Source organism: Leptosomus discolor, chromosome 26 (genome assembly GCF_034619465.1).
Source record: "Leptosomus discolor isolate bLepDis1 chromosome 26, bLepDis1.hap2, whole genome shotgun sequence".
Taxonomy (NCBI): Eukaryota; Metazoa; Chordata; class Aves; order Leptosomiformes; family Leptosomidae; genus Leptosomus; species Leptosomus discolor.
In genome coordinates, this window is record NC_141416.1 from 2,589,912 (window position 1) to 2,608,521 (window position 18,610).

An 18,610-nucleotide genomic window follows, 5' to 3' on the forward strand; every position below is an offset into this window, starting at 1 on the left:
GGGAGGAAAAAAGGGGGAAATGGTGAAAGCAGAACAGAAAACGGCTGGTTCCAGAAGTAGCCAGGTGATGCCAAGGGTACCTCGGGAAGCTGAAGGCTGGCAAAAAAAATACAACCAACTTAAGCACGAGGGGCTGCGCTCTGGCAGGCACAGGCGGCGGCTAACGCCAAGCGCCGGCGCCGTTGCCGAGACGGCGCCGTGTGGTGCTGGTGCTCCCCACCAAACCCAGCAGAAGCGGCACGAAGGCGATGGGCTTGGTTTTAAACAGATGAAGCGCCTGCTCCCCCCCATCCCCACCCCCGCTACTACAGCACTTGCCAGCAAAGCCCTTGCTCGACCCTGGCGGATTCGGCACCGCCGGCTGCGCTCGAGCGTTGGACGCTCCCGGTGCGAGCAGAGGCGGTTGTAGCTGATGGGGTTTTTCGTTCAGCAGTTCCGAGGCTGCCGCAAAGAGCCCGCTGCCTTCCCAAAATGCTGGGGGGCAGCAATGTGAGCACCTGGAGACACCCCCCCCCCCCCTCCCAGTGCCCAGGCTGGCCCGCCAGCCTCCGGCATCGGACCCTCGCACGCTTTAGGCACTGCTTTCCCCGCTCCAGCACGTGTCTCCAGGCAGAACGTGACACCCAAGAGCAGAAAGAAGAAGCGTCCCTTGTTCTGCCGGGGCAGAAAACACTCACGGCTCCGGAGAACCCCCTGGGCAGGTTATGGCCAAACATTGTCACCCACCCAGCAATGGGAGGGGGGGGGGCTTCGTGTGGGTCCCGGTAAGGAGGTGGGATGGAGCATGGGCAGCGTAGGTCAGAGCCTGTGCAAGAAACCACCACGTTGGCATCTGCCCGGCGGGGCTTTGCGATGGTGAGAGGGGCAGGGGGCGAGGGGAGCGCCCCGGCCCCCGGCGGGGTCCACGCAGGGGAGGAAAACTCTCTCCCTCGGGTGTCTCCGTTGCTTCAGTGCTTCTGACTGGTTGTTTTATTTTGTTTTGTTTTGTTTTCAAACGTGAAGACCTGAGATTGAGCGTGGGTTTTCTGTCCGCCACCAGACGCCGCGGCGTCGCCTCCCGTCCCCTTCCTTCACCACGTGTTAGAGGCACCTGAACGGGGATGCGATTCCCGATACCAAGGCGTTGGCAAAGCTCCAAGCGTTGCTCGGCGCTGCTGGGCCCACCGGCTCCGGCCGAAGGGTCCTGCGGCGGTTCGAGGACCAGAAGAAAGTCCGTGGAGACCTCGGGACCTGTGCGGAAACGCTTCCCCTGTCCGTGGGGGGGCTGCGTTTTAGCAGCTGCTTGAGCTCGTGTACGGGGTGGGGAAGGAGGTGGAGCTGACCCCGATGGGGCTCTCGGAGAGAGGAGTTTGGGGGGTGCCCACCGGCACGCCGACCCCCCGTGCCTCCAGGACAGCGGCGAGCAGGCGCTGCTGCTGCTGGCGCAGCATGTCGGCCATCAGCAGGGGCAGGGAGTTGAAGCTGGCGCTGAGCTGCTCCAGCTTGGACTCCAAGCTGCCGATCTGCTTCTCCAGGTCCTCGCTGCGGTCGTTGAGCTCGGTGATGAGGTCGTACATCACGTTCTGCATCTGGCGAGGGGACAGAGGGGACAGCGGAGGGGTCAGCGCCACGGCTGGAGGGGTCAGCGCCACGGCCGCTGGCAGAGCTGAGCCCTTTAGCCCTTTTTTCTGTGAGCAAAGCCCCGACAGGCCCCCCCATCCCAGCCTGCTCCAGGAGCTCACAGGGCACTGTGACCACAGCTTGGCTCTCCCTGGGACAACAAAACGTGCAGGGAGAAAGGCAAGGGACGGTCGGCCCTGCGCTGCCACACAACGGTACCCCGAGCTGGGGCTGCAAAGGGGGTGCAGGGAGAAAAGACCTTTCCTGGAAGCAGGGTGACACCCCACCAGCCCCTGGCTGGTGTTTCTCCTCTTGCCTTGCAAGGGCAGCCATCCCAGGGCAGCTATTCCCAGCTGACATCTACCGAGCTGGCGCCTTTCACGGTCAGCCAGGTCCGCTTTAGCTTTTCCAAGTGACCAGAAACACGCGGGCAGCCTGGCCGAGCCGAGAGGCCGCTGCGAGGACTTGCCTTCGAGAGGTCAACCAGGGTGTTGGCTTGGTCGCTCAGCTTCCTCTGCTCCATCTTCACGCTCCGCAACCTGGGGAGGGAGGAAAGAGCAATGCGGCTGCAACCCTTCCCCGACGGCAAACCGCAGCCAGAGACCTGCCCCCATCCCAGGCACCGGGAAATTGTCCCCACGCCCCTGCCAGGGGCTGGACCACGATTTTTCCCTGGGGCTCAGCATTTCCCCCTCGCCTTCCCGCCCCGGCGTGCAGCCCCTTACTGGTGAATGGCTTGTAGGAACTTCCTCTGATGCTTCCTGACTTTAGCATGGTCGATCTTTTTCAGCAGCTTGGTGTGCTTGTAGATGAGCCACGTTTCCCGCAGGACGTTGGCTGCTGCGTTCTTGATCTGCAAAGAGGAGAGTTGGCTGCAGGTCATCGGCCCCAGCTGCGCCGGCCCGCAGGATGTCACAGAGACACTGGTCTGGCTCTGCTGGGAGCTGCTGGTTCGTGAGCCGGTGCTGCAAGAGCCCTTGACTCGCCCCAGCTGGAGCGAGGCGCTCGGCTCCGCTCCCGCGGGATCTCCTGCAGCGCTGCGAGGGATCGGGAGCAGCTCGGATGGGAGCGAGGGCAGGCAGAGCTGCAGGTCTCAGCCCCCGGTGCGCTCGCATCCCCATCCTACCCTGCCCCGATGCTCCACCGCCGGGCTCCTTGCCCGAGCGCGAGGCTGTGCCCTAAACCTTGAGAAAAAGAAAAAAAAAAATCCCAAAGTTTTTCTCGATTCCCACATCCATCTGCTGCTCTTGGCAGGTCCTGGCCGGGCTGCCGGCACGAGGACGTGGTTTCCGCAGGCTCCCCCGGCTAAACCGCAGCTCTGCTGCTCGCTCCAAGACGGATTGGCCACCGCCTGCCTGGCACGGAGCCTGCAGATCCATATCCCCGGCCGGGGGAGTGGGGCTGACGGGCTGTTTGCTTTCCCGTGCCGAGGTCCCCAACTCTCCCCGGGGCGTCAGGGCTCCTGCCGGCATGTGGCTCTGCCCGGGGCTCCGCTCTCGGCGGCAAAGCAGGTGCCCTGGCCGCATCCCGGCGCCAGGAGGTCGCCCTTCCAAGGGCTGCACCGACGCTCACTTTGCCACGAGCCCCTGTATAAAATATCACGCCTCCCGCCGGCACGCGGAGCCCGTTCCGCCACGCGGCACTGCCGGGTTGCCGACGCTTTGCCATGACGAGTCTGTTGAGACCAGAGACCTCCTGCAGCCCCCGCCCGCTACCAGGGATGTGACGCCAGACCCCGGCACAACCAGCAACCCTGCGGCTGCCCCCCCCCCTCCCCCACTGCAGCCGCGGCCTCCGGGTCCCTCCTTGGGGATGGAAACTGCCAGAGCCTCACGGTGTGGATCTTGTCTGCGGCAGACAAGGCACTAAATCACCAAAATCCGGTTGTCTTCCTGACACTGAGCTAAGTGAGATCATGCTCTGCCAGGGGAGGGAGTCTGTATCCTCCCAGGGGGGGAAAAAATTGTGTTTTTCCTTTCAGGGAGCGTGGTTGAGCATCCTGCATCGCCTAAATCCCCAATACAGAGCCGGAGCTGTTTGCTTTCACCGTAACACTTGTGCCTGCGCGGCACCCGGGGCGCTCAGACACCTCCTCCGCCGTGGTACCCGTGGGATCCGCACCCGGAGGTGCCGACACCTTTGTCCCGCCGTGGTACCCCACGTCCCCAGCTCCTGCTGCCCCCCCCGCGGCACCTTACCCGCTTCGTCAGCTGCGTGTCCATCATGAAGTTGTGGACGTGCTTCTCAGCTTTGGTCAGCTCCAGCTTCCTGGCCACCACGGCCACCACCAGTGCTGTGCAGCCGGCACCCTGCGGGGGGGACAGCCGTCGGGGAAACAGTTTGTCACCCTCCAGCGCCCTCGTGCAACAGCAGCACTGCCACCCCCCCCACCGCGACTCCCTAAAGCTCCGTGGCCACCCACCCCCATCACCCTAACGGGGAGATATCACAGGGTGCCCTTGAGCGGCTGACGAGGTGCTGGGTAATTAATGGGAGAGGTCAGGGCTGATTTATGAGGTCAGCCGTGATCAGCAGCGAGCCCTCGCCCCCCCGGCACCAGTTAGAAACGCCCGGGCTAAGCCTGCTTACCAGTGCCACCGCGGGCCAGGGACCTGCCCCGTGCTGGCACCCTGTGGGATGGGGAGACCCCACTCCTGAGGGGGGTCTGGGGTGGAAGAGCGGTGGGGAAGCACTGGGTGCCATGGGGGAGAGTGGGAAAGGGGATCCCCGAATCGGGACCCCCAGAACGGCCGCGTCTCCCAACAGTTACAGCTGGGAACTCGCTTATCCTGGCGATTAGGGCCGGCTCCGCGTGGCAGCCATCGTCTCCGGCGTGTATTTGTCTTTGGAAAGCAAAGGTGCCAAATTCCCCTGCGGTGCTCCTGCGCTCTGCCTGTACCAGATGAGTCGCTCCCCCCTCCCGGCATTCTGGCGGAGGCCCACGATCCTGGCAAACCCTCCTTAATTTATTAAAGAGTCATTAATTAACATTATGCTCTGAGCTGAATCCTTTAGCATCCCCGCCGGTCCTGCCGCGTGCTCTCAGCTCCCACCGCTTCCCTCCTCCTGCCGGGGTGGCCGCCCCCAGCGCTGCGGCTTGGCGAGCCCTGGGGAGCCCCCCAGCCCCAGCAGTCATGGCGGGGGGTCCCCATCCCCGGCGGTGGGGGCTGGGCTGCCAGATGGGTGCCAGGAGGGGGGGCACGCTTTGCCGGGCGCTGTCTCCGTTCTAAGTAACCGCTGGCTGCGGGGGAGCTCTGGGAGCCCGCAGCACCGGGACCCCCTCGGTCGAGCCGGCGGGTGCCCCCCTGCGCTGTGGTGCTGGGAAACGCCACGTCCCCCCCGCAGCGATGGGGGTTTTCTCTCTCACTTGGCTCCTACCAACAGCATCAGCCTCGCTGGTGCCCGACCTCGTACGAGACAGATCGAAGACTTGCAGGTGATATAAAATAAACTGCTCCCCCAACAGCTCTCGTGGGGGGCAGAGCGGCAGACCCCAGCCCAGCTGGTGCCCGGTGCCAGCTCGGGCTGCCCCGGCTGGGGAGGGGGGACAGCCGAGGGGCGCAGAGCTGGGGTGCTGGGGCAGATCCGTGGAGGAGCCGTGACTGCAAGGACTCTGGCCACTCCGTTGGCCGCTCTGGATGGAAAAGCTCCGCAAGCTGGGACATCTCACGGGCGCCTTGGAGCAGGTACAGCGAAGGCCCCGGAGGATGGTGACCTTTGGGCCATGAGGAATTGCAGCCACGGCAGAGCGGTGATGCCGGCAGGAGCACGGCGGGGGCGGAGGGCTCCCAGCTGGTCCTGGCTCTTGGCGGGAGCCGGCAGCATTTGGGATTGCTCTGGGAGATGGAAGCCAGGTGGCGTGAGCGGGGACAGCCAAGGGATGCTTGGGGGCCCCTCTGCTCCCCAGGGATGTCCCCAACACTGCTGCGGTCTGGCTCCCCCCTCCCTCGCCAAACGTGGGTCCAAACCCACCCTGAAGTCACCAGCGGGGACCACGGGACTGCAGCACCCACCCGGCACCGCACCGTCGCCTCCTTAACCAAACCGCCACGTCCCGCTAATTACTGTGCTTACAGTAATTGCAATTACAGCTCTACCAGCTTCCAGGCTGCGAGACCTCAGAGCTGAAGCCATTATGCCCCATGCAGGGACAAGCCAGCCAGGAAGCAGGTCCCCATAAAATCCGGTAGCCCCGCTGCCACGACGGGGACAGGCAGAGCCCGTGGGACGGGTGACCGGCTCAGCACGGCCCTTACCATGATGCCGGTGAGCAGGCAGACACCCTTCCCGCAGTAGGTGTGCGGGACCATGTCGCCGTACCCGATGGAGAGGAAGGTGATGGAGATGAGCCACATGGCACCCAGGAAGTTGCTGGTTACGTCCTGCTGGTCGTGGTACCTGCCAAGGAGACACGGGCATCAGCGTCACGGCAGGGGACGGGGGCGGCTGTGGGGAGCAACGGGGGGCACCTGAGCGCGGCGGCACGAGGCTGCGCGGTACAACGGGGGACGGGGCTTAACGACGTGGCAGGCTGCCCCGTAGCAGAGGCGGTTGCACAATTTCTGGAGCCGGAAAACCCACATGGACAAAATCAGAGCAGAAACTCAACAGAAAGGGCTTCTGCTTTCAGTCAGACTTGTCACCACATCCCGGTCCCGCCGCCTGTGTTCCCGGTGCCACGTGGCGCGGCGGTGCGAGCCGGCTGACGGAGGAAACAGCTGCGGCTCTGCAAAGCCCCTCGACCACGCCAGCTCACCGCCGGCGTCCTCCTCCGCATCCCCCCGCTGCCGCAGCTCGGGGGGCTAAGCCCGGTGCCCCTGCGCCACCCCAGGGGACGGTGCTGTCAGCGGGCCCGGCAGAACCACCGGGGACGGATCCCGCCGAGCCTCCGGCGTGCACTTGGCTCTCGGCCGGCGCGGGGGAACGGCTCACGCACTCGAGACGAAGCGCACGTGGAGGGGCTGCAGCTTCGGGGATGCTGCAAACTTTCCAGGGCCGTGTCTCTGCTGAGCTGCGAGGTCAGCGACCGCCCTGGCCGGCCCGGCAGCCGGCTGCGGCTCTTCCGGCAAACACAAAACCAGGGACCCCGGCTGCCTCCGGCTCCCCAGGGCCGGTGCGAGCCCGGGCGAGCCACGCAGGGATGCTTCCCGGGGGATGCAGCGCTGGCTCGCGGTGGCGGAGCAGGGGCTGGCCCAGCCTGCAGCAGGACTCAGCCCCCCAGGGTGGGCAGGAGCAGGCAGCACCTTTGCCCTGTACGGGCAGGATGGTCCCCCTCCTGCCTGCACGCATCCCTCTCCCTGGCAGGCTTCTCCCAGCCTCCGCATGAAATCATTAGAGGGAAACCAGATGGAGCTTTTGGCAATACCCCCCCCTCCCCAGTTCATCCCAGCTCCTCGCTCCCGGAGCCAGTTGGGTTTTCCGCTCTTCCAAAATGTTTTCCCCTCCCCAGGTAACTGGAGACTTGAATGAGATCCTGGTGCACGAGCAAGTGCCCTCGGCCACGGTGAGAGCTGCTGCCATGCTCCGGGCAGGGCTGGCCAGAGGAGCCAGAGCCCTTCACCGCAACGGGGGTCCCCAAAATCCCAGCGGCAGCAGGCATCCTCCATCCCAGCTAGCACCTTCCCCTGGGAAAGCCAGTCCCACGGGATGAGAGCTCCTGACCCCCGGAGCATGGTGCTGGGCAAGGAGGTTACAGCGCAGCCGGACAGACGGACGTTTTCTCTTCCGAGAGCTCCCTGAGCACACGGAGACGACGAGCAGGAGGGGCTGGCGCGGGCAGGAAGAGGGGCCGCCCGCTCGCGCCGAGGGCTGCCACAACCAGTCAGACCCCAGCGCCATTTCCATCGCCCCCCTCGTCCGCCTGCCCCCTCCAAGGGCACAGCCGCTCCCCACCGGCGCGGCTGCCACGAGCATCACCCCGGTCCTACGCCACCGCCAAGCGGAGCATCGCCGCGCCGGGAAGGTGCCGCAGCACCGGCTTGGCTGAACCCACCCCGTCGGTTTGGGCAGCCCCACCGGGGAGCTCCGGGCTGGCTGCACCGTCACCCCGGGGAGCGGGGCGGGCGGCACGTGCGAGGACACGTGCGAGGACATGTGCGAGCAGCCGGCGGGCAGGGCCGGCAGCGCTGCTGGCACCGCAGGCAGAGCTGCGCGGTGGCCGGGCAAGCGGGCGAGGTTGCTAAGCGACTCGCTGCCTTCGGAGAGCTGTGGTGTGTGTGTGTGTGTGTCCCCCGGCATGCATGGGAGGATGCCCGCCAGCCACGCTGCACCCGCGGGCACTGGAGCAACCCACGGTGCCGAGGGGACGTGCCACAGCCACGCCACCGCAGCCCCGGGGGGCCACGTCAGCCATTTCCCAGCTGCCCAGCCCCAGCAAGCGCTGGTTGGGGATGGTCTGGCAAGGTGCAGCAAACCGGTTTCCAGCGCCGGGGCAGCGACCTGCCATCAGTAGGGACACGGGGACACGTCTTGGGTGGTGCTCGAGGGAGCTGTGCGGCACCCAGGGGCGGTGCCCGCCCTGGGGATGGTGCATCCCTTGGGGATGGAGCCTGTCCCAGGGTTCCTGCGTCCTCCCAGGTCCTGCATCCCCCTGGGTCGGTGCATCCCAGCCCGCCCAGGTTCGCGTCTGCCCCTCTGTAGACAGAGGGAGGTGGCGGCAGCTGCGGTGCCGGTGATCTGCAGCGCCTCGTCTGCATCATTTCTATTTTTTTTTTTCTTTTTTTTTGGTCGCTAATGGGTCTTTATTGACACTGCATTTTCCAGCCTCAGCCCCCCAGGTGCAGAATCAACCCCCTGCACGTCCCCTGGGAGCCTGGCCGCCTGCTCCCCGTTTAGAAGGCACAAATAAATATCTCCCGAACACAATTAAGCAGCGCACGACTATCCAGCACATCCTGAGAGCATCGTTCAGGGAGGCAGGAAGGCAAACGCAGCCTGTAAAAGCTCATAAAACCTCAGCGTGCTGCTCCGCTGCCACAGCACTTAAAGCTCCTCTAACGCCCCTTCGCAAGGTGACCAGCACGCCGGGTCCCACCCTGGGGAAGAGGAAGGGTGGCCTTCCTCCGGCTCGCAAGCGCCCAGAAGCAAGCTGGGTGTCCCAGGGGACCCCGGGGTGCCGGCAGGCTCGATCCCTCGCACCTCAGTTCCAAGGATGGCACGAAGCTGCCGCCGCCACTTGAAGAGGTTTCGCGCGATTTCGTCAATCCACGGACCACAAACCGTGACACGCGCGTGGCCCCCGGGCGCTTTCCCGCCGAGAGCCTTCTGGGGCTTTGGTGGCCACGTGGCATCGAGCTCAGCCTCCTGGGGACAGGGGTGGCCCCGCACTGGGACAGGACAGAGAACACCCCGCGGAGGACCTGCCCGCCCTCCCCGGGATGGACGGGTGACAGCGACACCTCGCACCGTGGTCGGGGAGAAACCCCTCTGGCACAGCCCCCGCCCGGCTCCCCTCGGGGGACAAAGGGGTGTTGGCGTGTCCCCGAGAGATGGAGGCGCAGCAGTACCCACCGGGGCCGGTCGCCACAGCAACCCCGGCGCCGAGCGCACCGGTGGCGGCGTGATGCCATCCGGCAGTGGGTTTGTCACCGCGGTGTTGTCATGGCATTCGCTTGCAGCGATGACAGAGCCCGAGCCAGGCGCTGCCACTCGCCAGCCTCGCGGCATCTCCGGCCTCTCCCCCTGCACGGTCCCCCGCCAGCTCCCACCGCTCCCCGGCATCCCCCTCCTGGGGCTCCCGCACCAGCTGGCACCGCACGCTGTCCCCTCGCACGGGGACCCTGCGTGTCCCCGGCACGGCATTGCGAGGCCAGGGCTGTCCCTGCCTCTGTCTCCTGCCCAGGTCGGGGGCTCGGTGGTGGAAACCCGCAGCTGCCGAGCCCCTGGATCTCTGCATCCCTCCCACAGGGTCCTGGGACATCGCATGAGCATCCCAAACCACCACCCATCCCGAACCGCCACCCATCCCAAACCCACACATCCCGAACCGCCGCGCCCGCAGCCCCAGCCCCTCTCACCTCTCGCACACCCGGACCGTCCACGCAGCGATGATCCAGAGGGAAATGCTGAAGACCAGCAGCACCGTCCCGGGGCAGATGGTCATGAGAGTCTTCATGACGAAGCGGGTGTTGAAGTTGATCTTGTTGAGCGCCCCGATGCTGCGCGAGGAGGCGTCGGTGAAGAGCTTGCTGTGCAGCAGCATCACCCGAGCGATCAGGTAGAGGCGCAGGAACATGGGGATGGACAGGATGATGTCTACGTCCGCCTCTGCCCGAGAAGGGGTGTAGGAGAAAGCCAAGCGGGCTGTCCAGAAAAATTTGTACTCCCCGGGGATGGGGTGTATGGCACAAACCAGCATCTCCAGGCTGATGTAGAGGATGCGCTCGTACGTCATCGCTATCCGCCAGTCGTCGGCTCCGTTGTCGATCACAAAGAGCTACCAGGATGCAAAACCACACGGTTACCAGTGGCCCCGGCCAACCCTGCCCCACCAGCACCCTGCAGTGGGGGTGGGACCGACACCAGAGCCCCGTGGAGCCGGGGATGGCTTCAGCCAGGAGGGCTGGGGATGGACGGGGAAGGAAAAGGTGGGAATAAACCTTCGCCATCCCCTCCACTGCTCTGCCTGCATGTTCAGGGGGCGGGCGCGGTGCTGGGGACACCCCAGAAAGCTTTAGGGGTGTCCCCAGGCATGGCACGGGGACAGCTCGCTCCGACACACCAGCTGGCAGGAGCCCACCTCCCGGCACAGCCCCCTCGCTCGGGGCACAGAGCCGGGCGAGCCGTGGTGCCGCGGAGCACCGGCACAAGCCACCCCAGGCCCTTCACTCCTGCCGGTGCTGCGCCAGCGTCACCGACAGCCATCACGCCCCGAGTTCCAGGGGCAACTTTTGGGGTGGGAACACCACATCCAGAGCACCCGGCTGCTGGCGGCGATGGGATCTGGTCGTCATAGCAACCACCGGTTCATCCTGGGTACCAGCTCCTCTCCCACCACCAGTGATGGAGCCGGGGTCTCTGCCGGAGCTGGGGGGGACAACAGCTCAGGATGGCCCCTCCAGGACATCACCAGACCCCTGGGGTCACCCACCCCACCCTGCCTCAGCGGGTCCGTCCTGAGGCTGCCACCGGCTTGTCCCTGGTGCGACGGGGACACCGGTGTCACCTACGGCAGCGGGGACGCGCTCAGGGCCTCTCCGCCAGCAGCGCTTGGCAAAGACACCGCTGGGAAGGGATCCAAGGGGGACGTGGCAGCCGGCGCTCCTGTCACCGGCGTGTCCTCAACCCTGCAGAGCGCAGGGCAACACCGGCACGTCTCGGGGGGGCCAGGAGCTCTTGCGGCTGCTCCAGCCCGAGCGGTGGGTGGGAGCACGGCCCCGGTTGGCGCTGGGCCCGGGAACAACCCTCCCGTCCCGCCGGAGGCCCCGGTGCACCTGCGCCAGCCGCCTCGCCGGCACGGCATGGCACACAGGGCTCTCCCCCGGGGGACGGCGAGAGCTGCGGGGACTGACTCACGGGGCGGCCGTCCCCGGCCACCTCCCTTTCTGTTTGGAACGCTCCGCTCCTTTTTAGCTGCTTTGTTTGAGAAATCGTTTATAAAAAAAAATGCTCCAAGCTGTCAAGGGAGATCCTCAGGCATTTAGCAAGCTGACAGCCCATTCCTTCCTGGAAAAGGGTGTTAAAAATAAACAAATTAGCGAGAGGAAAAAGGCAGAGAGCCTTTTGACTCCGGGGGGGGGCGGGGGGGGCGGTTTGCCACAGACCAGGTCAGGGAAGAGAAGGAGCAAGGCGGGGATTCGGGCAGGTTCCCCCCCCCCCCCCTCCCAGCGCCAGCCCCTCTCAGCGCTGCACCTGCGGTGCATCGCTGTGGGTTTCCATGGAAACCCCAGCACGGTCCAGTGGTACCCGATGGGGCAGCCCCAGTATCCCCAGCACCGGCTGGGGAAGGAGCAAGCATGTTGGCCACCGCAGCTCTGGACAAGCGAAGCGCAAGGAAAGGTGCCAAGAAGCTGCAGGGGGGGGGCGGGGGGGGGGGGGGGGGAGGGGAAGCTTCACCCGACTGAATGCACAAAGAGCCCTGGGCACCCTGAGGGCAGGGACAAGGGGGGCTGTGTCCGCCCCAAACCCCCTGGCTGGAGCTGGCAGCCTCGCCAGCGCCCGCGCTCCACCGCGGGCCGCGGTGACAAACGTGGCGCTGGCAGGGGACGGGAAGCTCCGCGCCACCCCGGGGCACCGTGGCGGTGGCGGCAGACCCTGCTCTGGGGGTGCAGGCCAGAGCCGTCTCCGGGACACGGAGCCCGGTGCCACCGGGAGTGGGTCAGCTCCCGCCCGCAGGCGCGGGGAAGGCCAGGACCCGGTGGCACTGCCGGCAGCTCCTTGCACACGCTCAGCCTAACGAAGGGCGAGCAATTCGCCGCGGCTCGTGGCCGTGCGGCAGAAAGCAGAGCTGGGAGGGCAGGGAGGGCAGGAGGATCTTGTTCACCTGCCGCTCCGGCTGGCGGGAGATGGGCACAGGGACACCCCAGGGTGACAGCGGGGAGCTGGTGAAGGGACAGGCAGGACCCCAGAGGCTGGACCCAGCACCCCAGGCACCGCGATGCCCCAGCCCCGGAGAAACTGAGGCACAGGGAGAGCTTCAAATGTCCCAAAGGGCTCAGCAATTAACACAATTAATACTGAGGGAAGAGGTCGAAGCCGCTGTTGAGTCTTTCCTGGAGGCTGGGGGGGTCTGGCAGTGCCACGGTAGGGTGAGCACAGCCCCCCTTTAGGCCAGAGGGACGAGAAGCTGAGGATTTACAGCCCTGTCAGCCCCGCTTCCATCCCCGGCCAGATTATCAGCAATCCTTTTATAAGCACCTAAGAGATAATAGGGCGATCGGGAGCCAGCACAGCTTTGTCTGGAGCAAATCAAGTCAAACCGAGCTCATTCCCTTCCCTGCCAACGCAACCAGCCCGGTGCAGCAGCCGGGGCCCCACGGCCGGACTGTGGCGTGATTCGGTGCCCGCACCGGCACGGCACACGTGCTCGGGGAGCGGGACCCCACGGCAGCGAAGATTTCAGCTCAGGCCATGGGGGCAGAGGTAGGGAGCCCCACGTCGCTCGGGTGGATGCCGTGTTTGCACAAGAACAACAAGCAAAGGAAGCTGGCGGGCGTCGGGGCACGGCCCTCCTGGCTGACCCCAACCGCCACCACCCCGGGGTAAATATTATTCTAGCAAAACCCAGAGTTCTCAAATATTTGCTTTGAGCAAGCCACCGCTGGGCTTGATCTGAGCCAGAGGGGAGGCTCCCGGGAGGGTCTCTTGCAGGCAGGAGGCAGGCAGGGAGCGGGGCGCCTGCCTCCAGCCCCCCCCCCCCCCCCCCAAGCCAGCAAAGCTGCCCCGTCCCCCAGCCTCCCGAGCGGGACGAGGTGGGGGCTTCAGTGCACCAAAACACCGGGCACGCTGGACTGGGGGCTCTGGCGTCCCTTCCCAGGACGCGCCTTCTCCTGCCCAGCGATTCGTTCCTCCCTTTCCCAAAACGCGCCGGCATCGTGCCGAAGCCGGATCCCGCTGGGAAGCGCAGCCTTCCTGGAGCAAACTGGGGGCCCTTTCATTTCCCAGCAAAGCCAGGGCGAGCAGGGAGGAAGAGAGTGGGCAGCCCTGATTAGGAAAGGATTTCACAGCTTTCCTTGGCACCTCGGCTGGTCTGAGCTCTTCCCGGCTGCAGCCTCCCCTAGTTGCCAGCAGCTCCGCTGGGCACCCTGTGCCCGGACAGACCCCTCAGTGCCTGGCCTCGCTGCCCCCCGAGACCCCTCGCTGCTCCCCGATACCCCTTGCTGCCCCCTGAGACCCCGGCAAGGAGGGAGGAGGCTCCCTGCAGGCTGCAAGCTCAAGTACCGCATCCCACCGGGGTGGCTGGCAAACCCCGCAGCCCCCCGCCTGACCAACCCCTCGCCCGGTGCCGGCAACCCCGGGACCTACCTGCACCTCCCGCGTGTGGTAGGCGATGATGAGGCCCAGCAGGATGACAGTGGAGAGGCTGATAAGGCATTTCAGGGCCAGGGAGAACATGGAGTCCTGCAAGGCGAGAGCAGGGTGGGCGTTAGCGGGGACATGGCCCACAGGACCCCATTCCGCACCCCCCCAGGGAGATCCTGCCGCCCCCAACACCTCCTTCCCCCGCATTTCGGCCGCCCCAGCTCCCACCCTGAGCGGCTCAGCGCGGTGCACCGCCGGCACCGCGGGCAGGAGCGGCCCTTTCTCCAAAATACTTTCTTAACCTGGTTCTGGCAGGTGTAATTACCAGCCTCCCCTCGCTGGGACGTGCGACGCCAGCGCCCCAGCCGCATCCGGCGTGAGCGCAACATTGTGGCACCCTAACGGGTGGTCTAATTAGATCCTCCTGCTAATTAGCTCTATGTAAATTAAACCAGCCCCTGATTCACTGGTGGCCAAAGCTGCTGCTCCTCAGGACCCTGCCAGGAAGAGCAGGATTCACCGTCCCCTCCCACGGGCTCCCCTCCGGACCCCACTTCAGTCCCACCATCCGGCACCCACCAAGCACTGGCAGCCCCTCGCCAAGGTGTTATCTCCAAACCCACCTGCCCCGCCACCGCACCCATCCCACACCTCCATCCCATCCTCGGCACGCGGAGACCCGGCACGCTCACGGCATGCCGAGACCCGGCACGCTCACGTCGTGCCGAGACCCGGCACGCTCATGGCACACTGCACCCACCCTTTGCTCCCCAGCGCGCCAGGCTGCCTTCAGCCTCACTCCTCTCCCTCTCCCCGGTGCTCCCCATCCCCGCGGGGTACTTAAACGCGGGGAAGGGACTATTTGCTGCGGAGGCGGTGGCGCATTGTTAACGACTTGGCTCTGGCCGTGCAATTGTGTGGATATAATGGCTGGTGCTGAGAGAAGTGCTGGGGACCAAACAACGGCTATTAATAGGCAAACTCTGGGGCAGGGCTCCTGCCAAAGCTGCTCCGGCCAGACCCTTCCCGGGGACACCAATCCCGCCTGCCCGGAGCACAGGGACCCACCGGCCCATCCGGCAAGCGTTATTGGCAAAGGCTGCTGCACACCCACCGCATTTTACCGATGCCTCCTGCCAGCGCCGGGTCCGGAGGGACCCAGCAGGAAGAGCCGCTGCTGGATCCCACGCTCGCGGCAAACAACGGGGAGGGCTCGGCCGAATGGCAGCGACGCCGCGACACCCCCGGCACGCATCCTCCCCGTGCCACGCAGGTGGCAAAGGGCTTCACCCCGGCGGTGCCACCCAGGCTGCTCGTGGCTCTGGGAAGCGGAGGTGACGTCCCGGAGGCAGGAGAGGCCCCATGCTGCCCGCACTCGAGGGACAGGCAGAGCGCGGGCAAAACCCGGCCGCCACGTCCTTGCGTTCTGGCTCAGCCCCGGCATCCTCCGGCTTGGGGAGCACCCGGCGGCGCGGCTGCTGCTCGTGGGGCAGAGCTGGAGCCGGGCCAGGGCCAGCAGCCCCGACATCCCCGTCCACACGACAGCTGCCCCGGCCCCAGCCTCTCCTTCGGTCATGGCCGCGTCCCCGCCAGCGAGCTCTGGTTTCCCACCGGGGGCTGCTGGGGGGGATTTCTAAACGCTCACCCACCCGCTGCCGCAGCTCCAGCCAAGGGCCTGGGGCGGCTGAGCGCCCGAGACCCCCTCGGCACCCTGCGGTTGTTGGCACGAGCGTCGTGGCAAGCGCCAGGGCAAGGGGTCGGGGCCGCGGGCGGCTGCACGGCGGCTGCGCTGACTCACGGGGTCTTCCCCGGCTGACACAGCAGCTCGGCGTGCCGGGGCCAGCGAGCATGGCAGTGGCACTGCCGGCAGCCTGGCGAGGGCGGCCGGTTGCCCCAATGCCAGGCACATGGGCCCGGGGAGGCTGGCGAGGGCGGCCGCGGCTCAACAGGTAGCGGGCGCAGGTGGGAGACAGCGGTTCGGCCTCGCTGCTGCCAAAAGGGAGCGGGAATCGCAGGGGAAGAGGCTCCGGCAGCGAAGCGAAGCATCCTCCTCCCTCGGCGGGGGAGCCGGGCATGTGGGCTCGGCACCGAGGCATCCCTCTGCCTCGGCTGGAGCGGAGGGAACCGCTGCTGGTGGCCCCCACGCTCCCACCGACACCGGCAGCTGGGGCTTGGGACCCCCCCCCCCAAGGCTGGCTGGGCACCTCTGTGGGGAGGCAGCGGGGTGCCCAGCACCCATGGGACCCCCCAGCCGCGTCCTTCCCTTCCTCCACCTGCTCCAGCTCCGTCGCCTCCTCCGCCCGCGCCGCCCTCCCCGCCGCCCGCGGCGAGCAGCCCCTTCCCACACCGCTCCTTCCCCTCCGCCAGCGGCACCCCAGCGCGGGGACCCCCGCCGGCGGCCCCCCCACCCCCTCGGCAGTGCCGTCCCGCTGACGCCCATGGGTGCCACGCACACCACCCTGCCGGCGCGGGTGCCGATGCCTTCCCCTCGCTGGATAGGCATAAATAACATGACAGATGTCTATACAAAGAGTTATTCATATCGCTGCCAACCAGCGCAGCCCGGGAGCAGGAGCTGGAAGGGGCGGGGGGGGGGGGGGGGGGGGAGAATTATAAATAAAAGACACCGTCCTGCAAAAAAAAAAAAAAAGGAAAAAATGGAAGAAAGGGGTGTGGAGGTGGATGGGGGCGGGGGGCTCCACCGCACCGCCGAGGGCACGGCGCCTCGAGGAGCGCCCAGCCAGGCTGGCGACGGGCACCGCAGACGCCAGTGGGTCAGTCCGTGGGGCAGCTCCACCAGGACCCGGCGCAGCGCCCACCACCCCGGCACACGCCGGCTGGCACGTGGCCCCGGCGCGACCCCCAGCCCTCGCCCTGGCCGACACCTGCGGCCGCAGCGTCCCCGTAAGGCCCCGGGGCTGCCTCGTTGGTCCCCGGCCAGCCCGTACGGCCCCGTCCCACACCAGCTGGGACAACCGGATCCACGTTTACCCCGTGGGACACCCCACGGGGCAAAGGGCTCCGCGCTCACCCCACCAGGCACCGGTCAGCACCGACAGCCCCACGGCCACCCCCCGGCCCCATGGGTACCTTCGAGTAGAGCCCCCAGGAGAGCTCGGTCTCGATGACCATGACGACGATGCCGAACATGCCGAAGATGAGCGCGTAGTCGCTGAGGCGCTTCCTCTTCTCGAAGAGGGCCCGGCGGTGCCCCAGCCGGTAACCGATGTTCTGGGCTTTGCGCTTGGGCCCTTTGGCGAAGGCGGCGGGGGCCGGGCGGCCGGGCGGGCGATCGGGGCGGCGGGCGGCGGGCGCGTGGTTGTCCTCACGGGAGACGACGATCTCGGGGGGCCCGCCGGTACCGAAGAGCTGCAAGGGTTGAGCCTCCGGTTCGGCCTCGATGAGGTTCCTGCGGGATGCGCTGAGGCGGCTGAGGGGCTTCATCACCCCCCCGCTGTACTTGCAGGAGCTCATGGCGATCTCGGTGAAGGGGTTGCTGTCCCGCCGGTGTACCAAGGGGCTGGGTTGTCGGTGTTTGCCGGTTCCCGTCCCGGAGCCCGCCGGGTGGTCGCCGAGGTTGAGCTGGCTGCCGTGGCGGGAGGAAGGGTGGAGGGCGGCGGGGGCGGCGGGAGGAGGAGGAGGGGCCCGTAACGACCCGGGCGAAGAGTGCAACAGGCTGTGCTGGAGCGGCGGGAGAGCGGCGGGAGGCGGCGGTGACCGTTCATCCCCCGGTAAGGGACACGGGCACCGACCGTCCTCCTCCAGGTCCCCCACGCCCGAATCGTGGAGATGCCCCGAGGTTTCCATAACGGCGGGACCGGCGCCGTTGGACCGGGCGCCGCCTCCGTTGGACCGGGCGCCGCCTCCGTTTTACCGCTCGCCGGCCCCGTCCGCCGGATCATGAATGGGCGCCCCGCGCGCTCGCCGCTGCCGCGCGCTCCCCGACGCCGCCGCCGCCGCCGTCGTCGTCGCCGCCGCCGCCGCCGCCGCCGCCCGCCACCGCCCCCGCCGCCGCCGCCGCCGCCGCCGCCGCCGCCGCCGCCGTTGGCCCGGCCCCGCCGCGCCATTGGCCGCGCCGGGGCTCCCCGCAGGCTGACATCATCCCCGCCCGCTCCCCGCTTCGTATCCCACCCACCCCCCCCCCCACTTCTCCTCCGCCCCCCCCCCCCCCCCAACCTCCCCGGTTCCTCCATTTCTGCGGGGTCGTTCGGGACTTGTAGTCCACCGGGGCGCACCGGCGCCGGTAACCGGCGCCGGTGCGCCCCGGTGGACTACAAGTCCCGAACGACCCCGCACCGGCTCCCCTCCTCGACGGCACACGGAGCCCCAGGAGCACCCCCTATAGCCCCAAACCTCTCCCCCCCGCAGCCCCACCCCCACGAGGGGCTGCCCCCCCCCCCCCTTTTTTTTTTTTTATATAAACCCCCATAATCCCCTTATGGAAACTGGAGATTACGGGCAGCAGCTGGAGCCCACGCTGGGGAACGGGTGCACCCCCTCCGTGCCCACGTTCCCCCCCCCCCCTCCCTCCAAAGGATGTCCCCACGCCCCCCCCCGAAGGATGTCCCCACCCCCCCCTCCTTCGAAGGATGTCCCCAAGGGGGATCAGGGTGATGCTGGAGCCGGGGCTGGCTGTCACAGCGATGGGGGGGGGGGGGATAGGACCCTAATCCCCCTCTTCAAGCCTTTGTCCCCTCTCTCACAGCACACCCCCCCCCCCCCCCGAACATCCCCCCCCAGCCGTGTCCAGCTGCTGCAGGAGAGGAGCCGGTATTAGGGCAGGAGCCGTCTGCTTGGGAAGCGGATAATCCGCAGGGAATTGGCTGCTGGAAGCTTATTAAAATACACCACGAAGCACCCAGCTGGCGCCCCCCCCCCCAACGGGGGGCAGCGAGAATTAAACTGCACCTCTGCCCCCGCCACCCCCCCCCTAAAGCTGGGGAGCCCAGACAGGGAGGTGGGGGCGCAGCCAGGGGGGCATCACCTGCATCCCTCAGCCCCGTGTGAAGGGGGGGTGTGTGTGTCCCCCCCAGGGAAACGAGACGCAGACCCA

General features: G+C 66.9%; 1 protein-coding gene across 2 annotated transcripts; it reads right to left on the reverse strand.

Annotated features, from left to right (window-relative positions):
- Positions 1-1,271: 1,271 nt before the first annotated feature.
- KCNN3 (potassium calcium-activated channel subfamily N member 3) lies at positions 1,272-17,364 on the reverse strand. 2 transcript variants are annotated; one of them, XM_086478351.1, is made up of 8 exons: positions 16,648-17,364; positions 13,561-13,656; positions 9,615-10,033; positions 5,856-5,997; positions 3,798-3,908; positions 2,325-2,452; positions 2,069-2,138; positions 1,272-1,568 (listed from the first exon to the last, which is right to left on the reverse strand). In XM_086478351.1, the coding sequence occupies exons 1-8, from the start codon at positions 17,362-17,364 to the stop codon at positions 1,272-1,274; spliced, it is 1,980 nt and encodes a 659-aa protein (XP_086334477.1). The 2 variants fall into 2 exon arrangements, with proteins under 2 accessions (XP_086334477.1, XP_086334478.1); XM_086478352.1 differs by having other exon boundaries at positions 9,606-10,033; positions 16,648-17,226.
- Between the last annotated feature and the right edge of the window lie 1,246 nt (positions 17,365-18,610).